Source organism: Palaemon carinicauda, chromosome 21 (genome assembly GCF_036898095.1).
Source record: "Palaemon carinicauda isolate YSFRI2023 chromosome 21, ASM3689809v2, whole genome shotgun sequence".
NCBI lineage: Eukaryota > Metazoa > Arthropoda > Malacostraca > Decapoda > Palaemonidae > Palaemon > Palaemon carinicauda.
This window is the reverse complement of record NC_090745.1, coordinates 110,060,672-110,082,791: the sequence shown is the minus strand read 5'-3', so window position 1 is coordinate 110,082,791 and position 22,120 is coordinate 110,060,672. Positions and strand designations below refer to the sequence as shown.

The following is a 22,120-nucleotide window of genomic DNA, read 5'->3' as shown; positions in this document are numbered from 1 at the left end:
AAGAGGAAAGATCTAGGGCTGCCTTTTCCTTTCCACCGACTAGACTGGCCTCCAGATCTAGTGTGTGGTATGAGACGGGAAGTTCTCTTTTTGGGAGTTCCTGCCTCCTCCCAGGGAGACTTCTCCAGACTTGTTGACGCCTCACGCAGGTCAGCCATGAGCAAGTCGAAGATTACGTGGTCCACTTCTGAGATGGACCATTTGCTGAAGGGCATTTTTAGGACGATAGAAGTCTTCAGCCTTATGGACTGGACTCTTGGAGCTCTCGCAGAGGCCACAGACCCAAAGAACGAGGCTCAGATGCATCTGATTGCCTGTCTTGAGAAGGCCGTGAGGGATGGCTCCTTCGAACTTTCCGCCCTTTTCACGGCAGGAGTTCTTAAAAAGAGGGCTATGCTATGTTCCTTCCTATCTTCAGGTTTGACTCTTGCTCAGAGATCTGAACTTTTATTTGCTCCTTTGGGTAATCATCTTTTCCCTCCTGACTTAGTAAAGGACTTGTCGGCAGCTCTGGCACAACAGGCTACGCAAGCTCTTATCTCTAGGACTGCTAAAAAAGTCTTCCCGGCTAGCTTCTTAGCAAGGAAGCAAAAGGAAGCTCCTCCCACTCGCCAGCCCTTTCGTGGGAGAGCCCCTTCAAGGGGAACTCAGAGAATTGCTGCTGGAGGTCAAGCTTGCAGATTCCCAAGACAGGAACCCAAATCAAGGAAGTGAGACCTGCAACCTCCAGACACTAGTGGGAGCCAGGTTATCCCACTTTTGACGAGAGTGGAGCCAAAGGGGGCGGACATCTGGACAATCAATGTCCTCAAGGAAGGATACAAGATCCCCTTCCTGAGAATGCCTCCCATGTTCTCAAAACCCTTAGAGTTGACAACAACCTACTCAGGGAACACGGCAGCAGCTCTTCAAGAGCAAGTCAACCTTATGCTGTTGAAATCAGCCATAGAAGTGGTAGAGGACACCTCCTCGGAGGGGTTTTACAACAGACTTATCCTAGTTCCGAAAAGCTCGGGGGGATGGAGACCTGTTCTGGACGTCAGTCCTTGCAGGCACCAGACAGGGAGACTGGATGGTGTCATTGGATCTGCAGGATGCGTATTTTCATATCCCGATACACCCGAACCACAGAAAATTTCTAAGGTTCGTGATCCTCAAGACCACTTATCAGTTCAAAGCACTCTGTTTTGGACTGAGCACGGCTCCCTACGTTTTTACCCGAGTGGTGGCCAACGTGGCTCGCTGGCTTCACCTAAAGGGAGTAAGGATTTCTTTGTACCTGGACGACTGGCTACTCAGAGCAGAATCACAAGAAAAGTGTCTGGAGGCTCTTCAAATGACAATGTCCCTAACGCAACAGTTAGGTCTGATGGTGAACCTGGCCAAATCTCAACTAACACCCTCACAGAATATCATTTATCTGGGGATGAGAATTCACTCAGCAGTTTTTCGGGCTTTTCCAGCCCCGAAACGCATTCTAGATTGCCTAGTAAAGGTGCGACATTTCCTAGACTTACGGTCCTGCTCGGTGAGAGATTGGATGAGTCTCCTGGGCGCCCTCTCATCGATCGAACAGTTCGTTTCCCTGGGAAGACTCCATTTACGGCCTCTTCAATTTCATCTGGCGAAGTTTTGGACGAGAGGTCAAAGTCTGGAAAAGTGGATGCCAATCCCCAGAGGAACCCCGACCTAGTGTTGTACTCTGACGCTTCAGACATGGGGTGGGGTGCAACACTCGGGAAGGCCGAGATATCAAGTCTGTGGATAGAGTCTCGGAGGAAATGGCACATAAATATCAAAGAGCCAGTGGCCATTCACCTAGCCCTCATTCACTTTCAGAAGGAAGTCCAGGGAAGATTGGTTCAGATCAACGCAGACAACACCACTGCGTTGGCTTACATAAAAAAGCAGGGAGGCACTCGTTCGGACTCACTTTACGAGGCTGCGAGAGATCTACTTCTGTGGGCGAAAGCAAGGGACATAACCCTGATAACTCGCTTCATAGAAGGGGAAAAGAACGTCAGGGCGGATCTTCTCAGCAGAAGAAGGCAAGTTCTAACTACAGAGTGGACCCTACATCACGAGGTGTGCACCAGCCTTTGGATGTTGTGGGGTCAACCCTCAATAGACCTCTTTGCCACACAAATGACAAAGAGGTTAGCCGCAGTGGACGCTTTTCTTTTGAACTGGGAGGGTCTAAACGTGTACGCTTTTCCACCATTGAAGATCCTGGACAGAGTCCTAAAAAAGTTCAGGGAATCACCCAACGCCCGCATGATCCTGATAGCTCCATTTTGGCCCATGAGACCTTGGGTTGCGGAGATGATGGAGTGGCTGGTAGATACCCCCAGAACATTACCAAATCGGAGCGATCTACTCAAACAGCCTCACTTAGAGAGGTACCATCAGAATCTCCTCGCTCTCAATCTGACTGCCTTTCGACTATCGAAAAGCTGGCAAGAGCGAAGGGCTTTTCAAGGGAGGCTGCACGAGCTATCGCCAGTGCTAGAAGGACATCCACTATTAGGGTTTACCAATCCAAGTGGGACATATTTAGAGTATGGTGCAGGAATAACAAACTTTCCTCTACTAGTACCTCTATAGCTAATATAGAAGATTTTCTGTTGTATCTGGGAACAAAAGAGAAGCTGGCTGTGCCTACCATCAAGTGTTACCGCAGCATGCTAGCCTCCGTCTTTCGTCACCGACATATTGACGTATCAGGTAACAAGGATCTCTCAGATCTCATTAGATCTTTTGAGACTACTAAGAGAAAAGGCAATCCAACCCCCTCTTGGAACCTGGATGTAGTCCTGGCCTTTTTAACCTCAAGTAGGTTTGAACCCTTGGACAAGGTGTCTTGGAAGGATCTTACCAAAAAGACTTTTTCTAGTTGCATTGGCTACAGCAAAAAGGGTAGGAGAGTTACAAGCCATTAGCAAGAAGGTGGGCTTTAATGGAGACAATGCAGTTTGCTCCCTTCAGCTGGGCTTTCTCGCGAAAAACGAGAATGCTTCTCGACCTTGGCCTAGATCTTTTACCATCCCAGGGGTATCTCACTTAGTTGGACGGGAGAAGGAGAGAGGCCTTTGTCCAGTGAGAGCTCTGAAATTTTATCTGCACACATCCCAAAACCTGAGAGGACAAACAGACAACCTCTGGTGCTCAGTTAAAAAGCCCTCTTTGCTGTTATCAAAGAATGCCTTAGCTTTTTTCATCAAGGATTTGATAAGGGAAGCTCACCAGAATTGTGAGAAAAGAAGTTTCCCAATCCTTAAGGTGAAACCACATGAGGTTAGAGCTGTTGCAACTTCTATGGCTTACAAGCACAATAAGTCAATGAAGTCAATTCTGGAGGCTACTTTCTGGCGAAGTAAATCAAGCTTCGCAGACTTATCTCAAAGATGTCCAGACCCAGTATGAGAATTGCTGTTTCCTGGGTCCGTACGTTATCTCCGGCGTCGTAGTTGAAGGGTCTACTGCCTCTTCCCTATAACCTATTTTTTATATACAGTATACCCTTGCCTTTGTCTTGTACTTGTGTTCACAGGTTGTCTGTGAAGGTTGTTGCAGCCTTCCACAGTCTGGGATGCAAGTCAAGTTAGTTTTTTTATGGTGTGTGTTTTTAATTTTAGAGTAGGTGGTCAGAATCAGTATCCATGGCTATGCCAGGTTAGCAAGGGTGGAGGTCTAGCCACGCTAAGGTCGAGGACCTTGTGGCAGCCCCACAGAGACTTTTACAGCCCCTTGGGTGGATCGCTGAGTCTATTAAGGAATGCAGGCGAAAGGAGGCAGGATAACTTTGAAGCCAGCTTCCTTATCAGGTAAGAACCAGATTATTGGTACTACTAATTGTAGCTATTAATAATTATACGAATTCCCGATGGGATGAGGTTTTCTACCCACCACCAATGGTGTCAATCAGCTATATATCTGTAACTACCAGGGAAGTTACATGTTTAAAAATGGTATTTTTACTATAAAATTGATTTTTAAATATACTTACCTGGTAGTTACATATATAAAAGGGCCCTCCCTCCTCCCCTCTGAAAACAGGGGCATGGAATTTCTGAGGAATGTTGGGAATGGTTCTAGTAACCTATGAGAGATGGCTCTCATGTATGACCACCTACTGTCATGGCGGTGATTGCCGCGAAATTTGAATTTCTGCCGTGCGCGTGACGAAACTACCAGGTAAGTATATTTAGAAATTAATTTTATAATAAAAAAACCATTTTAAGCTTTTATAGTCTCAAAAATTACCCTTTTGAACTTTTATAACCCCAAAAGAATTATTTTTAACAAAAATAAATGAAATATGAAAAATATAAAACTTAATGCCCTCAGAAACTCACGATATGAAAAGGAGTCTGCGATATAGATTTATATATACAGGTATTTGTAAACCCACTCTGCACCAAGGGAACAATAAGTGAACCATTATATTGCAAGGGATTACTGTACTATGCTGTTAACCATTCGCTATGAGTTTAGAAAATTATACAGTACACAAAAATTTGCTTATACTGTACTGGGAGAAAGAGGGCGGCAGCGTGTGCCAAGAAATACAGTACTGTATCCCCAAACAGGAAGAAACAGGTACAGACGTGGTGTGTATTGATGTTTCTTCCTGTTTAGGGATAATTCTTGACACACGCTGCTACCCTCTTTCTCCCAAAAGAGAAGGAATATGAGATCATCCAGGATGAGAGAACAAGGGCAGCACAGCATCCTGACGGACAGTGCTTGTGCTCAACTCTGTATGAGAGTAGCACATTATTGTTATTATTATTACTTGCTAAGCTACAACTCTAGTTAGAAAAGCAGGAATCTATAAGCCCAGGGGCTTCTACAGGGAAAATAGCCCTGTGAGGAAAGGAAACAAGGAAAAATAAAGTATTTTAACCCTTTTACCCCTAAAGGACTTACTGGTACGTTTCACAAAACACATCCCTTTACCCCCATGGACGTACTGGTACGTCCCTGCAAAAAAATGTTATTCACAACTTTTTTTTTTTTTTTTTGATAATTTTTTGAGAAAATTCAGGCATTTTCCAAGAGAATGAGACCAACTTGACCTCTCTATGACGAAAATTAAGGCTGTTAGAGCAATTTGAAAAATATATACTACAAAATGTGCTTGAATAAAAAATAACCCCTGAGGGTTAAGGGTTGGAAATTTCCAAATAGCCTGTGGGTAAAAGGGTTAAGAACGGTAACAACATTAAAATAGATATTTCCTAAATAAACTATAAAAAATTTAACAAAACAAGAGGAAGAGGAATCATATAGAATAGAATACTGTAGTATGCCTGAGTGTACCCTCCAGCAAGATAACTCTAATCCAAGATAGTGGAAGACCATGGTACAGAGATTATGGCATTACCCAAGACTAGAGAGTAATGGTTTGATATCGGAGTGTCCTTCTCTTAGAAGAGATGCTTACCATAGCTAAAGTGTCTCTTCTACCTTTACTAATGGAAAGTGGCCACTGAATAATTACAGTGCAGTAGTTAACCCCTTGAGAGAAGAAGAATTGTTTGGTAATCTCAGTGTTGTCAGGTGTATAAGGACAGAGGATAATATGTAAAGAATAGGCCAGACTATTTGGTGTATGTGTAGGCAAAGGGAAAATGAACCGTAACCAGAGAAAAAGAACCAATGTAGTACTGTCTGGCCGCCAATGTTTTTTCCCGCTGTGGGTCAACTCTTGGCACTTAGTTCTCCTGTCATAAAACCAAGAACAGGTAAAAGCTGTGTTAAGACCCATAGCTAGCAGAGTCACCTCCCCAGAATTTAGTGTGCTGATGTTCTTTCCCATTCTTGGACAACTTTTGGCTCTTAACAAAGAAAGGAGGTTCTTTGTACTGTATTCTCTCTCCCATAGTGAGAGCAATGCCAAGAGTCATGCATATGCTATCCCTATCGATCGGTCTTCTGGAACATCCTTAATGACTTTTTTAAATTTTTCTCCTCTAGAAATAGCAGTGAAGACTCACGAAGATGAGGCAGAGGAGAAGGAAGAATTTGAGGTTTGCCTTCTACTGGGTCTTACAGGATGATGACACACAATGAGGGAAAAGACTACAGGAACTCTATCAAGATAGAGAAAATACAGCCAGGTGTTTTGTCCTTAGCCCCTTTCTGGGAATAGGAAGACACTTGACGGAAACAAAAACCTTCCTTCAATTGAGCACATCAGTGTTTAAGGATTTCCAAGATTTCTCCCTGCATACATGAAGATGGTACATACTAGGATGAGCAGTATATACCAAGATCATACCCATGACCGAGCTTTACATGGTATAGGTGTTCACTTGCCTGTTACCAGCAGTTGTGCCCTTAATCATGAAAAAAGGATGCTGCTGTCTCTCCTGTCCTCCTCCTCATAGATCCCTAGAAGTGATGAGATCACCACCCAGCAAGATGTCAACCAAGCAGTAGGATCGTGGTAAACTCCCCCTTGCACAAGCAACATCAGGATGTAATCAGACTATATCGACTAAGTTACTGAGACAGCTTTTCACTGCGCACAAGGATTCCATGCACACAGGACTCCACGCTCCTGATCTCCATGCTCACAGGCTCAATGAAAATGAGCTCTATGAACAAATTTTCTCATGTAAAGTCTCCATGTTCATGGATTCAGAAGTTACTGCCTTGGTATGTACTGTTTTTCACACATATGCACAAGGTCTCCACTTTCACAGGCTCGGACCATACTGATTAATGAGCAGGAGCGTGATGGCAGCAGCAGACTGTCAGTCTCCTACTGATCAACCCTCCATGTGCCTGGGATACACAAGCTCAGTCTCCATGATCAGCGAACGTGAACATGATGAAGTCTGCAGACCGTCTCGTTATGACCTATTTCTCATTGGTTTCCTGCTGACCGACCCTCCACAAACTTTGGATCCCTGCGCACACCGGTCTCTACACAATTAGGACACCACTCACGCAGACTCCTAGCATTTACCCTTGAGTGATTGTTACGTTAGAATCAAGGCACCTCTCACCTGCCTCATCTCCGTGTTCTATGCTGACATATCAAAATCTTCCTACACTCTAAGGTCAGTCTACATCTCGAGATCCCTCACACTACGAGATTGGACAATGACATGGTGCCTTCCCATTCCTTGTGTGTGAGTTGAAAGATGTGACTTTACATGACCATTCTTATGGCTATCGAAACTCCACATCACGTACTTGCTATCATTCCCTACCGGAAGAAGGTTCAGCACATGCTGCTTCTTCTGGTATCAAGCATTCTCACAGGCACCATGGATGAAGGGCTCCGCCCTTTTCCACTCTTGTACGACCAACAGTGAACTGAAGCATAAACACTTATCTTCCCCTGTCACATCTACTGTTCTTGTATCTTCAGATGTGGCACCTGCTGCCCCAAAGAGAAGTACTGTAGACATAGTTACCAAAGCACAAGATGACCAATTGGGCCGAGTCTCGTGCTCCTGCTACCAGTCCTAGGTCTCAACCACAAGCGCTGCTGATACTGGAACACTTCCAGGATACTTAGGTGACACCAAGTCTTTAAAGAATGTTGCAAGAACCACCGGTACGTACTGAAAACTTATCCACTCGGAAAGACGATCCTAGTACCGTATGTTCTCTCCCCTACGCGAGGTATGGGAGGTTTCGTATCTAAAACCCATGCTTTTCCGGAAATACGGTTCGGTACAAGCATCTGGTCAAGACTTTGGCAGCAACCCTTATCTTTCTCCAGCCCCATGATGCTTCACTGACGTGAACGCTTCAAACGAACATCGAAAGATTCACCGGTACATACTAGGAATGTATCCACTTAGGAAGGTGATCCTGGTATGTATGAGGCAAGAGGTTTTGTAATGGGTACATTTCCTTCCCAAAGATTACATTTCAGTATGTGGTATGTGTTTACTTGCTGAACATGCACACCTTCATGCAGGAAATAAGCACTACCCTCATCCCCCTCCCTTTTCTGAATTCTAGAGACAACAGTCCATCAGGAGTGTGCAATCGAGCAGCACGAATGTGATGATGATAGCAGACTGGTCCCAGCTGGCGGATCTTACGACATAATCACCACACACAAGATCTCCACAATCCCGGCTATCCATATCACCATCACTCTCTACTCATTCTGTCACTGCTTGAGATGTCTCGTGACCTGTGACTACTGTACAGTACCAGATCAGTCTTCTACACTTTGTCGGACTCTATGTGATTGGGTCTCTAGGAGCTGTCCTCCAGTGACTTTGGGGTTACAGATCTTTTTCATCTTCTCCGGAACATTCCGATTGTGTTCTTTCTTCTCACGACAGGATTCCTCTTGCTTGTTCTCTATGATTATCACCTCCCATCGTTGGCCGCCCATCGTGATTGGGAACCATGCCTTCGCGAATCAGTTCAGAGGTACTTGCGCTCGTTCTTCAGTGATCATCACTTTTGAGTCACTATGGAAATATTACATATGTCACCTATTGTTTGCTTCTTCCCAGCACTCCCAGTCCTGAGGTCTTCCAACATGCTGGAATCTTTCAAAGCTTGAAATTTTCTGATGTTCCGAGACTGTTCCACAACCTAGATTTTCCCACGCTTAGAGATCAGTCCAGGACTTGAGATTTTCGTAAGCCTGGAAATTTTACCAGGCACCAAGATCTTCCAAATCTCTTGTGCAATAGGGATTGGAACAGGGGACATATCAGCTCTGCTCTCAGCATTTGTACAAGCACCAAGATGCCACATTGTGCTCGTATGGTTGTTGGCAAGGATCCTCACCAACCAAAGATAGGCACTCGTGACATTGTGTCCCACCAGCTGGTACGCATCACATTTCCCGTCCATTACCTACAAAGGCAGAGATCTTCAAACCTTAGTCTATAATTACCTAGGTCTTTGCACTCATTCTAGAGTTGTCACTTTCGTTGACAGAGGTTAGTTCTTCACAGGCAGCTTCTCAGCAATCGCTCCGGTAGTTCCTAAAGTATTACTAGTCGGCAACCATCGTTCGCCATACTTTTGATGGAGCAGGAGTACTGGATGATCTACCCTGGTAGCTGCATGACAACTCTCTTTAAGGGAACTCCTTACCTTGGAGGAATCTGCTGGCCACAGGCATATCTAGGAAAGGATAGAGCACCCACCAGAGTATCCTATCCGTCTCAGGGATATGATTAACGGAAGACATGCACCTGCTTTGCAACTTACCGGTAATACATACAGTATTGCCATTTTGCCTTCTTTCCATAGGAGTTTGGTAAAGCACTCGGTAGCATTGATGAACGGCATTCTGCCATTTGCAACTTGTGTCAATATAGGTGGTTAGTTTTACAGATCCTTTCTAAGCAGGTGCACTGTTAGGAAGTCATTAACTTCCTTGTTTTTGAAGGGTTTTCATTACTGCAAAGTTTTGACAGAATCAAAAGCTTCCTGTCTATAAATCCCATATTTTGTTTGTCATATTCTCTTGATTTTTCCATTACCTAGTTAATTGCATGGCTAACCACTACTAAATCCTGCCTGTTCTCGTGACAGCTGTCTATCTGTTTGTCCTAATATGATCTTTGTAGATATTTTATGTATTGTATTACTGAGAGTAAACTTATTGGGTGATGATTGTTTTGTGTGTGTGTGTGTGTAATAGCCATCTCTCATCATTTGAGAAATATAGTAGGAAACACGGTTATTTATACTCCAAAGTTATTACTTATTTGTATATGGGACATAAGGAGAAGTCAGGAGTGTGGGATAGTTAGATAGTTACTATTCAGAAATAACAAAAATGTGATTAGTCTATTGTTGGTGATTAATACTGCTCAAAAAGCACTAGTAATTGAAAACTTATACATGTTATCAACAAATAAATCAGGGAGATAAGGTACTGTAATTTCATCATGAGAAAATGAAAATGTAACAAAAATAACTGTAAGCCACCTACAGTGTTTAAGAGTGGGTACTATATAAAACCTTAGTACAAAATGGAGACAGTAGTTGAGGGAAGGGTTTTCCCACATAGGTGATCTCACCAATTATTTTCATTGTCGAAATTTATGTTGTTATACGTGTCATTTGAGATTGAGGGTTGGGAAAGATATACTTAGACAATTTGTGAAAAATATATCTTGAAAACAATTATTTTAACCTTATGCTAACTTCATGCTTACAATTCATTTCCATATTACAGTTTTAAATGTATTTTATATAATTCCAAGTTTTTTATTTATACGTAATTTCCTATTTTCAGTCTGAAAACTGCCCCTGGAACAAAAGTACGCCTATCAGGGAAGATAGTAATAAATGGAGGCTTTGTTCTTTTATATCCAAACAACATCACTGTCGTTGGTGGTACAGTTCAAGAGCTTTTCGACAAATGGAAACTTTCATCGGTATGTACTGAACTGTGTTATTTTCTATGTCTTGTTTGATATATAAATAGTTGAAAGATGCAATTTTTTGCATTTATTCTAAAGAAAATTTTACCCCTTAAGATATGAATAGGATGAAGGATTAACTATTTTATTAATGTTCATTATTACAATTTTGAACCTTTACTACCAGTTTGAGTTTATTTTTTCTAATTTTTCTTTCAAAATTAAAATCACTTAATTTATTGTTATTTTTTTTTACTGTTGGCATGTGGCTTTGTCTTTTATTAGGAGTGGTACATATACAATATATCAAGATGAAAATATTTTAAATACAGTAACTAGTAGATGGTCCAACATCTTATTATTATTATTATTATTATTATTATTATTATTATTATTATTATTATTATTATTATTATTATTACTAGCTAAGCTACAACCCTAGTTGGAAAAGCAAGATGCTATAAGCCCAAGGGCTCCAACAGGGAAAAATAGCCCAGTGAGGAAAGGAAATGAGGAAATAAATAAATGATATTAGAAGTAATGAAAATTAAAATAAAATATCTTAAAAACATCAACAACAATAAAACAGATATTTGATATATGAACTATAAAAGGACTTATGTAAGCCTGTTCAACATAAAAACATTTGCTGGGAGTTTGAACTTTTGAAGTTCTACTGATTCATCTACCCGATTTGGAAGATCATTCCATATCTTGGTCACAGCTGGAATAAAACTTCTAGAGTACTGTGTAGTATTGAGCCTCGTGATGGAGAAGGCCTGACTATTATAATGTATTGAAAATCATTGTTACATGTTGAAAGGCATTATAATCCCTTGTTGATAGTAATTATGTAACTTTTTTACTATACAGTTCTTACATAATCTGAATTTTCTGAAAAGGTAATACTATTGTGACTAGCTTCTAACTGATACCTGTACCATGTAGCAGAGACTCGTGGTTTTTTTCTTGGTTTGATTTTTTTAAGCCCTGAAATTTCAAGCTAAAACTAATTTATATATTAAAAAGTTGTGTTATAATACAGGGTTCTTTATCTTTTAGCCCATGAGTATCGTTTTCTTTACCAAATTGTTCCTACTTGTATGTAAACCTTTCGGTCTTTGAAATAGGGGTATGTCTTCATCGATGCTGGAATGGGCATTGAATCGTTAACAGTATGGTTGGTAGTCACAGGTAGCATGAGGGGAAAGCCCCTGCCACAGAATAGTTTTTAATTTTTTTTTCTGCAACCAGTATGAAAACACTGCTGCTCTGATCTCTTGACTGTTTGATGGTTGTTTTCTTTTACAATTCAACCCCTAAATATCATAAATTGATCAGTTCATTCCTAATTTTCTGAGGTTTAACCCAGGTATCGGCTATGCTTCATTTATTTATTTATTTCCTTATTTCCTTTCCTCACTGGGCTATTTTTCGCTGTTGGAGCCCCTGGGCTTATAGCATCTTGCTTTTCCAACTAGGGTTGTAGCTTGGATAGTAATTATAATAATGATAATAAGGTGACTTTCCAAATATGGAATAGCCATGTTCAAATTGCTATTGCACAGGTTTCTTTGCAATTAAGAATTGGTTCCTTAGTTATTGGTATTGTTCATAGGCCATATAAATATAGTTATATAAAATGTAGCCTAGGTGTATCTAAAAGTCTTATCATAGTTACTTACCCTTTATATTGTATAACAGAAAACTTTTTACATAATTTTTATACCCAAAATTCAAATGAAAGTAAAGTAAATGAAGTGAAGTGTTCATATCATGTAGGCTGTACCATTATTAAACAAAACAGAAATAAGAGGACTTGTATGTTTGTCCATTTGTCATTTAAGCAGATGAATCCATGAAAACACAATAAGTAAATCAATATGTTGAATATATGTGCTCCTTGTTTTTAGATAACTCAGAAACAAATGGATAGATACATTTTAGCTCAAAAGTGATCTTATGCAAATAAGTAATTTTGATATGGATTACAAATTGAACTGCATGGGATGTTCATAGAATTTGAATTGTAAATAACTACAGTAATCATGACGTGTTTTAATAGAATTATGCTCGAATACTAGATAAAAGGTACCAAATAGTTTATAAAAGTTTAGTATTTCCAATCATAATAGAATAAGTATCATATTCATTTTCCCTCTTCTGTTTATTAACTACTTTGTTCTTGAAGTATTAATGATTGTCATATGTTTTATGGTTAAAATTTTTGTGTGTATGTATATATGATTGGTGATAAGAAACATTTAATTTGTCAGTGATAAAATTTGTACATTATGTGCAGTATATATAAGTTTATAATTTTTCTAACAGCATAGATTACTATTGAATATCCTTTCAATTACATTACAGAGTATTTCCAAGTACAATCGAATAGTGCGAGCCACCGATGGTTCAGGACCCCCCCTTTGGGTACCTTTTGGGAAACGCATCGAGAAAAAGAATGCTGAAGAAATGAGACACTTCAAAGCACTGAAGGATTCTGAAAAAGATAAGGGGGATGATGAATTTGAAAGCCAACGTAAGCAAGCTGTGAAGGAATTAGCCAAGGAAGGCCAGGGAAAGGTAAAGTACATGAAGAAGTCCTTTAGCATTTATAAGCTTTCCTTGTTATAGTCATCTTGCCTAAGATGTAAGGCCGGCTCATAGATTTGGAGTACTGTACCTTACTGTACTGTACTGTACAGTGCTTCATGATACTTGAAATAAATTTATGTGAAAACCCATCTCCAGAAACAGGGAAAATCATAATATACAAGCCTCAATTGAAATACCAATGCTATTGTACTGTTTATATCAATATATGCTGACATAAAAATGTTTGTTGATCTTGTCATAGCCAGTTTCAATAGAAATGTATACAGTATATATCTTTGTTTAGTAAATTATGTAAAAGATATTTATCTGCACTTGATCACCACTTGTTCTCCAAGAGCTTTTTTAAAGCAGTCTTTTACTAGCATCTTCTCTAAAGTACAGGAATTGCAATCCCATGATTTGCTGGTTAGAAAACCCTACCACCACATGGTTCCAAGTGGCAAAGTACTGACAAAGTAGCTTTAGTTTTTAAGTGACTTGTTCAATTTGTTGGTTAGAAGCTGATTTGATAATTTAATATTGTTTTCATTTTTAATCTTTAGTGATTGATTGCAGGTTTTTGGAGGTGGAAAGATGATGCTAGATGCCAGTGTGCAGAAGGTAATCAATGCTGGATTTTCTCAAGAGGTGGCAGAGTGGGCCTTGAGGCATAATAAGAATGATCCTGTGAAGGCCATCCGTGAGCTCAGAGCTGTAAGTTGCTCATTATCTTTTGATATTTTGAGTAATGTAAAAAGGTATACATTTATGAAAGTTAAGGTGAAGTAATGGCTAGAAGAATGTTATATAACCAAGTATAATGGGGATGTCTTTAATTCAGTGGTAATTGGATCGGATTAGCCATACATTTAGATGTATCTGTCTCAAAGATACAGTACTGTATATGAAACATAAAAAACAGTAAGAAAAATTTCCAAAATCAAATATGACAATGATGATGATTAACAGAATATATGAATAAAAAATGCAACTAAATAATCAGAAAATTTTATCTTTTAGATTAATTCTCATCTTTCAGGATAGTTAATAAAGTATCACTATTGTTTCAAGGTAATATATAACTAGTAGATTCTAGAGTCTAACTGCAGAGTAACAAATGTTGGGAATGAGTCTCCTTTTGTAATTATTTAAATGTACCGGTAACTGGATTTTTAGAGGGGGATAAAATTAATAGAAATATTGTTGTAATTATGTGATGGGGAAAATATTCATACCACTTTTCTGGTTAAATTCCATTTTGAATTAATTAAAAGATATTGTTCTTGCTGATGTACAGTTTGATTTTGTATCAAGATCAGATATATATTTTATTTTCTAAGGTAATTTTAAGTACTTAACAACAAACAACAGTGTGGAAACTTTGAGGTATTGTAAATATTTGAAGAATATAAGCATTTTATATAATTTCAACTGTCAAATGAAATTCTTTAAAATCTTTTTGTCTCTGAAAACTGCATACTGTGCAGTGTATTCAATAGAATTTTCATATTTTCCTTATTGAATATAGGAAGTGCATAAAAAATTCATGGTTTATTAAAGATTGGCTTCATCATCTTAATTTAAACATTTCCTATGTTATTTCCAGCTTTATGTGTAGCTATGCTCATTTTGACTGGTCTGTTGGGAATGTATCCTACATTTTAGTTACATGTATATTATATTGTTTGTTTCCTTTAAGTCTGCTAGCGGACAACCAATCTCAAATGAGGGGAACTACAACAACAGAAAAAATGAAGACGATGGTGGCTACCGAGGACGGGGTGGACGAGGACGAGGTAGAGGTCGAGGGCGGGGACGAGGGGTAGCAGGGCCAGATGGCAGTGACGATGATTATGAACCTCCTCCCAACATGCCTCGTCCATCAGGCCCTGCTTCACTTTTCGACTTTTTAGACTCCAAGATGACTGAAAAGAAAGGTGGGTTTATATGTATTAAACTGGATTTTTTTTTTTTTTTTAATTTCTTTATCAGAAAATTTATTTTCACACAAAGTAGAAATTGAGAGTTATTTACCGAAGTATTTAGAATTTTGTTAATATTATTTTTGGCAATTAATTTTCATGATTTATTGGCAAAAAATATGATTTTGATATCTAGTAAAAAGTGAAAGAATTGGGCACTTTCATGCTTGACTGACTTTTGCACAGCATATGCAGGCATTTGGCAAAATCTTGAATGCTTTTTATTTTATTCCATCCAATAGCTTTGCTTTGAAATTTTTGTGTTCAATTAGTTAATCCCTTTTATATAAGTAACTCCCAGGTACTTTTCTATTAATGAGCATATTTATTGATTTGTTAAATGTTCAAATAATTAAAAAAACATATGTTGGTTTCTCCTTGGCCCTATTTTTGTAGTAAAATTCTTATAAGAATTATTAATTCAAATATCTTCCAACATTGAATATTTATAATTTTAAGAAAATCTACAAAAGACTTCCGTAAAGAAAACCTTATTTTTGAGCTTGGTCGTCATATGTCATTATGAATAAGCTTATCCCTATTTGTTTCTACACAGATACAAACCTTCATCCTTTAATAGAAGTATTATTTCAGTGAAGCTGGAAACTCTGCTATTAAATATAACGACATGTTGGTAGTTAAAGGTGGATGGCAGGGAAGATTATGCAATATGCATGAAGAACTAATTAAACGACGGTGCCAGGGATTAATGTCTAGATCAAGAATAAGGAATTTGATAGACCACAAGATTTTACCCAACAAATTAAAATGAGAGTCAACTGCTGACGACCAAACTGGAACAATACTGGAAACAAAGAGTAAAATAAAAGAATTAAAACATTTCTTCATCAAAAATCTCGATAAACCATTTTTTGTGCAATTCAATAAGAAACGGGCCAACTATGCTTCTCAAAAGTAAATTTGCCATTGAGAATTACACCTAAAATTTTAAAGGAATTGTATATGATTAAAAAAACCTTATAAATGCAGAGATCTGGATGTTGAAGAACCACTTCCCTTGACCTATGCACAGTCATACTTTTAAGTTTTGTTAGGGTTCAGCTTCATACCCCATACTGTGCACCATGCATTAATTATAGCCAGGTCTCTATTAAGTAATTCGGTAACCCCACATCTACATTCAGTAGATGGAATTGATGCAAAGAGAGTAGCATTATATGCATATGCAACCAGCTTGTTTTTTAGGCCAAACCTCATGTAATGTGTGATATAGTATGAAAAGTAATGGGTCAAGAATACTACCCTGAGGAACACCAGATATCACATTCCTATATTCACTGTGGTGCCCATCAACAACTACTTTTTGCAATGAATTTCTTAAAAATTCAATAATGGTGCTAAGAAAAGACCCAGCTACTCCCATCTATTTCAGTTAGAAAACAAAGGCTTCAAAATTAACACGGTCAAATGCAGCACTAAAGTCAAGGCCAATCATGCAAACTTCCTGACCACAATCAAGAGAAAATTCTCTACACCATTGGAAGTTGTAAAAAGGGCATCACATGCCCCAAGGCCTTTGCAAAAACCAAATTGCAAACTATGGAACAAATTATGACCTTCATCATACTTATTCAGAAATTTTGCCAAAAGACATTAAAAAACTTTAGATAATATTGAAGCTATGAGAATTGGGTGGTAATTAGCAGCGCTAGAGCTACCACAAACACGTTTGCTTGATATGGTAACTACTAATTCTCTAACAAAGTGTGAAAAGAATCTCTTCTTGCTAACTTGTGAAATGTATCAGACAACTTAGAAGCTAAGAAATCAGTAGTCTTTATTAAAAACAAAGGAAAAATACCATTTTCATCTACACTTCCATAATTGTCAAGGTCCATCAAGAGTTTTAATTTCATGGGTCCAAAAAGCTAAAATATTTAGTTTAGCTTCTGGAAAACAGAAATGAGAAAGATAAAATTTCTGATTAGTCCGCTTTACTGCCAAACACTTCAGTTAAAAGTGTTACCATTTCCTTAGAACAGTGGGGGACACACCTGATAAGTCTACATTGAAGATTGTAGATTTAAGAAAAGTCCACCATTTATGTTCGTGGGTTATAGCAAAAAGGAATTTTATAATGGTCAAATTATATTCGTTTTCAGTTGGAGCATAAACTTTCTGAGCAACAGCTCTTAGCAGAGTATAGTTATTCCAAGGCAAATCTGATCTGTTACCCTTCCAAAGATAATAGGCCTTCCGTTTCTCCAAATAAGCTCATGTGACGGGCCGAGAGAGGGTTGTGAACTCAAAGGCAGGATGCAATCAACTGAGTAATATATTAAAGAACACACTCCTTTATATACAAAACCTCAAGGCAACAGGAAAATACATGTTCGAGGAAATGACAATGTTACAGAGGAAAACAGCAGACAAGAATTTTCATGTTCGTTTTAGTGCGAGGGAAGAGCGAAGATACAAGCATAATATATACAAAAGGAATTATGTACAATTGTGTGACACACGGTTGGTACATGGCTCCCCCTCTAAAAATGACATACTGAACATGTTAAATAGGTGCCCTGAATCTGGAGAGGTAGTAGTAAAAACTGCGCCGATTAGCGGCATTGAGTGGCTGTAGAAGTCGATGGTTGGGGTGCGAGCGAGTGGTGGATGATGGGTGGCTGTGTTGCCGCTCCGGCTCGTCACGGGGTAGGCGAGTGTGTCCTACGGCATTAATAGGCGTGTGTGTCCTATGGCATTCATAGGCGTGTCCTACGGCATTCATAGGCGTGTGTGTCCTACGGCATTCATAGGCGTGTGTCCTACGGCATTCATAGGCGTGTGTCCTACGGCATTCATAGGCGTGTGTCCTACGGCATTCATAGGCGTGTCCTACGGCATTCTTAGGCCTATGGCGTTCATAGGCGTGTATGTCCTACGGCATTCACGTCAGCTTCGGTTGAAGTTGAATAGGTGTCCTCTTCGTCACGAGTGGAGGCGTTGATGGAGGTTTTGAAGGTCATGAAGTGGCTGTCCATAAGGGCACGAAGTAGGTTCACCTCACGAGGAGAGCTGTCTGCGGCAGGTTGCAGGCGAGTGATACTGGTCATTTTCCCGAGGGTGAGCGAAGCCCTTTGGTCCCCCAACGGTTGTTGAGAGAGCTGAAAAGGCGGTGCTATACGGGCGGCTGGCGACGGCGAGTACTGCTGCAGAAGGTATGCGTTGACGGCGTCATAGTAACGGTGAGAGGTGGAGGGGGGGGGGAGGAGCGAGTCACTCCGGGGTCACCAATGTGACGAAGGAGGGAGAAGGATGTGAACTCAAAGGCAGGATGCAATCAACTGAGTACTATATTAAAGAACACTCTCCTTTATATACAAAACCTCAAGGCAACAGGAAAATACATGTTCGAGGAAATGACAATGTTACAGAGGAAAACAGCAGACAAGAATTTTCATGTTCGTTTTAGTGCGAGGGAAGAGCGAAGATACAAGCATAATATATACCAAAGGAATTATGTACAATTGTGTGACACACGGTTGGTACACTCATCTGTGATCATCATTGAACTATAGTGTTTGTCTTTCACTCGGTATTCTATCACACGAGAAGGGATACACCTATCAATGATGTTTACCAGATTCTCATTCCATAGAACAAGAGGCTTAACACTTTTACAATTGGGACCAATTCAAATGCAAAAGATTATTTAAAATGCCATTCCCAGTAATCTTGAAATTTTATATATACCTTACGTGAATATGACACATCAGGGATAGGATGCTTCAGACTTATGTTAATGAAACCAAGGAATGATAGATGTCCCAACTGGAGAACCAACCTTGCTTGTTATAACACCAGAGAAGTCAGTGTATGCTAGGTCCAAGCAGTTACCAGATCTGTGAGTAGCTTCACTTTTGATTTGTACATAGCCTGATTCTGAGGCAAAGTTCAAAGCTCTTAACCCATGGCGATCAGTTGGAGAAACTGAATTTAACCACTCCCTATAATGAGCATTCAAATCACCACCAAGTACTAAAGAGGCCTTTCAATCATCTTCTGAGGGTACCTTACACTTTTGTTCCTTAGTTGCTAAAACCCAGAACCTGGTGTGGATGATCTATGGTTTGAGATCTCCATCTCCTCCATTAGAAATATGACTGATGATTTGAAGAACTTGATTCTTTGCCCAATAATGACACTAAGACGCTACCTGAAGAGAACCCTATACTTCAGACTGCGATTTGAAAACCTGTTTGTTTGTTTAAACAGGTATTAGAAGAAAATCTCCCAAAACACCATCTTTTTCTGGCTTTGAAAAACATTGAGAGTATTGTATTCACTATCATTGTTTGGGGAATCCCGAAGAACCTACACTGGTACAGGCTCACAAAGTCGGTTGTTGGTGCAACACTAGCCTTTCAGAAGAACCTATCAGTGGTACAAGTGTTGAATGGAGGTGTCATAAACACCAGGAATATACCCACAAGTCATTGGATGCATTCTCCCTAGGACCTGTGGAAGTGGTTTAACAGGTGGTGTAGCGTGCCCAGCTCCCTCACAGGACGAGAAGCATCTCATCGAATATAGCAGTTGCGACAACTTTGAATAAGAGTGAGAATGACTGGCCCTCTTCATCTTTCCTTTCCCCACCCTTGGGATACCACGGTTGCCCTGTTGTATGCTAGAACGGACTTTGATGCAGGTAAGCTATTATCCCGAGTATCATTATGATGTCTCACAGGATTATAATACAGGAGAAAGCTCTGAGTGATAGGAGGATAGATGTGAGAGAGGCAAGAAAGCATGCTAGAAATAGGAGTGAAAGGCGAGCGATTGTGACGCAGTTCCGGTAGGCCCTGCTGCTTTCTCCGGTGCCTTGTATGACCGCGGAAGTAGCAGCTGTAGGGATTCAGCGTTATGAAGCTTCATCTGTGGTGGATAACGGGGGAGGGTGGGCTGTGACACCCTAGCAGTACCAGCCAAACTCGGTTGAGTCCCTTGTCAGGCTGAGAGTAACGTAGAGAGGAGAGGTCCCCTTTTTTGTTTCATTTGTTTGATGTCGGCTACCCCCAAAATTGGGGAAAGTGCCTTGGAATATGTATGTATGTATCATTGTGATGGATAGAAATGTATGCATTACTGTGCTCTTAGTAGCCTTACATTTCAGCCAGTTTATCCTAATAAGAATAGGATCATCTGTTGGCAAACAGAAACCCAGCCTATGGCCTAAGAGTGTAGTGTATTCACAGGTTGATTTAAATCAACATTTGCACCTCTTCAGGTCTGGTTTTGACATCTGGGAATTTTAAACCAGCAACTGTAGTTTAGTTATAGGAACTTCCTCCCTCCTAAGGATAAATCCCCTATTAAAAGACAAGGGTTTGTGTCTGTATAAGAACCAAACAAATTTTTAAAGTAATTTGTATTTTTCTTAACTATACAAACCCGAGTCCGTTAAGTCACACTTCCCACTTCAACTGGCTTACAATTCCCAGGTAAAGGTCATAGTAGTTTCCCGGTGTATTGAGAAAGGGAACAAAAATGCCCCGTCGCCCACCAGTAATTACTGTACCAACATATCATAATTTTTTAACAGCCAAGTTTCTAAGTTTCCAGCTTTACTGAAATCATATTCATATTAAAGAACTCATTTTTATTCAGTTATAAAGAAAAATACATGAAAATCTGTCATTTTTAGAACATATCTTTTTGTTAAAAAGTTTTATTCTTTTACTGATGATTATAATTTTTTCCAGTTTCCTTTTATTTGAAGAATTAAACTTCAGAGTTTCTGTTAGAATTGTAAGGCAAACAAATTATTGGTGATATTTATATTTAGTCATTTTTAATTAAAGGAGAATTGTCTGTAATGTTGCACATTGTGTCATTACTACTACAGTAGTACTTGACTGCTTCAGGGTGCATTACTTCTCATGGTGTGTGCCACTTATGTTTGATTATATCAGAAGGAATAAGTATGGCAGAAGTACTAAATAATACTTAACCTTTGATATTCCAGAGAGTATCAAATTTGTCGAACCAGTTCCTGATACACGCGGTCCAAGTAACCAAAGAGGCCGTGGAGGTGGCCGTGGAGCAAGAGGGAGACCTGGTGATGGGAGAAATGGTAGGAATTACTCATCTGTAAATGGAAGGTACTGTAAATTCAAATACTATTCTAATAGTTTTAAGATATTGAACCCCAACTTGAATGCTTGTATAGATATTTACATTCATTGAAGATTAACCACAAGGGAACCACTTGACTTTTGTACAAAGCCCTTGTATTGTTTTCCATTACATTAATGCAGCTGTCACTTATTGTTTGAATAGTTTTAAAGTGAAATTTAATTTCACTTAGATTATCCATATTGACATGAGCATAAGCATACTTTTTACAAAAGGGAACCATTTGCATGGTTAGGAATCAAGGAAATATAAGATAGGAAATAAAGTAAATGTAAAGAATTGTCCACTCATTGTCACTTGTCACTTGAGACTTTCATGCTTAACTTTCATGCTTAAAGATTTTGGCCCATATCCAGTTGAAATGTTGATGGTTACCCTAAACCAAAGTATTTCCTAATATTATTCCCTTATAATAGCCCTGCTCCTTTTGTCAAATATTGACATTATGTGATGGTGTATGGCCTTACTGTATATAGTTTAACCTTGCAATAAGTGACCTGTTTATAATGGATTCTGGATGTAACGGATTAAATCTAAATAACCAGAGTTGTATCTGGATGTTGTTGTAAGGGTCACTCTTCCATTGCCAGAGACTCTTGAGCCTGAAGGGCCTTCATCACTTCCAAGAGTTGCAGGTAATTGATATATTGAGTTGATTCTTGCTTCGACCATCTATCCGACAGATGAAGAAAGTCCATTGCAGCTTCCCACCCTTTCTGTAAAACATCTGAAATAAAAGATGTCTGGAAACCTAACCTTACTTCCAATACCATTCCTTAAGTTAAATGACGAGATTCATCCTGGCATTTCACCAGTGGCAGTTGCTTCTACATCCCTGAAATATAAGTAGTATCTAGATCCATCGTTTTTTTCCAATGCCGATTGAGGTAAAACTGAAAGTCTTTTAACTTAACGTAACCCATCAGAATAACTTCTCTAGAGGTGCCATGGTCCCAAGTAACCTCATATGCAACTGAGCCATCACTGCTTTCATCTGCTTGAAGTTCAACAAATGAATGAAAG

The 22,120-nt window shown here is 39.4% G+C and overlaps 1 protein-coding gene across 2 annotated transcripts in view; it reads left to right on the top strand.

Annotated features, from left to right (window-relative positions):
- Nucleotides 1-22,120, top strand: part of LOC137615401 (tudor domain-containing protein 3-like) — an 83,892-nt gene that overhangs the window by 34,417 nt on the left and 27,355 nt on the right. For both annotated transcript variants that reach the window (XM_068345259.1, XM_068345260.1), the window contains exons 5-9: nt 10,241-10,382; nt 12,738-12,950; nt 13,539-13,676; nt 14,662-14,899; nt 20,928-21,063. In XM_068345259.1, the coding sequence (XP_068201360.1) occupies nt 10,241-10,382; nt 12,738-12,950; nt 13,539-13,676; nt 14,662-14,899; nt 20,928-21,063 (867 nt within the window). The remainder of the gene's footprint in view (nt 1-10,240; nt 10,383-12,737; nt 12,951-13,538; nt 13,677-14,661; nt 14,900-20,927; nt 21,064-22,120) is intronic.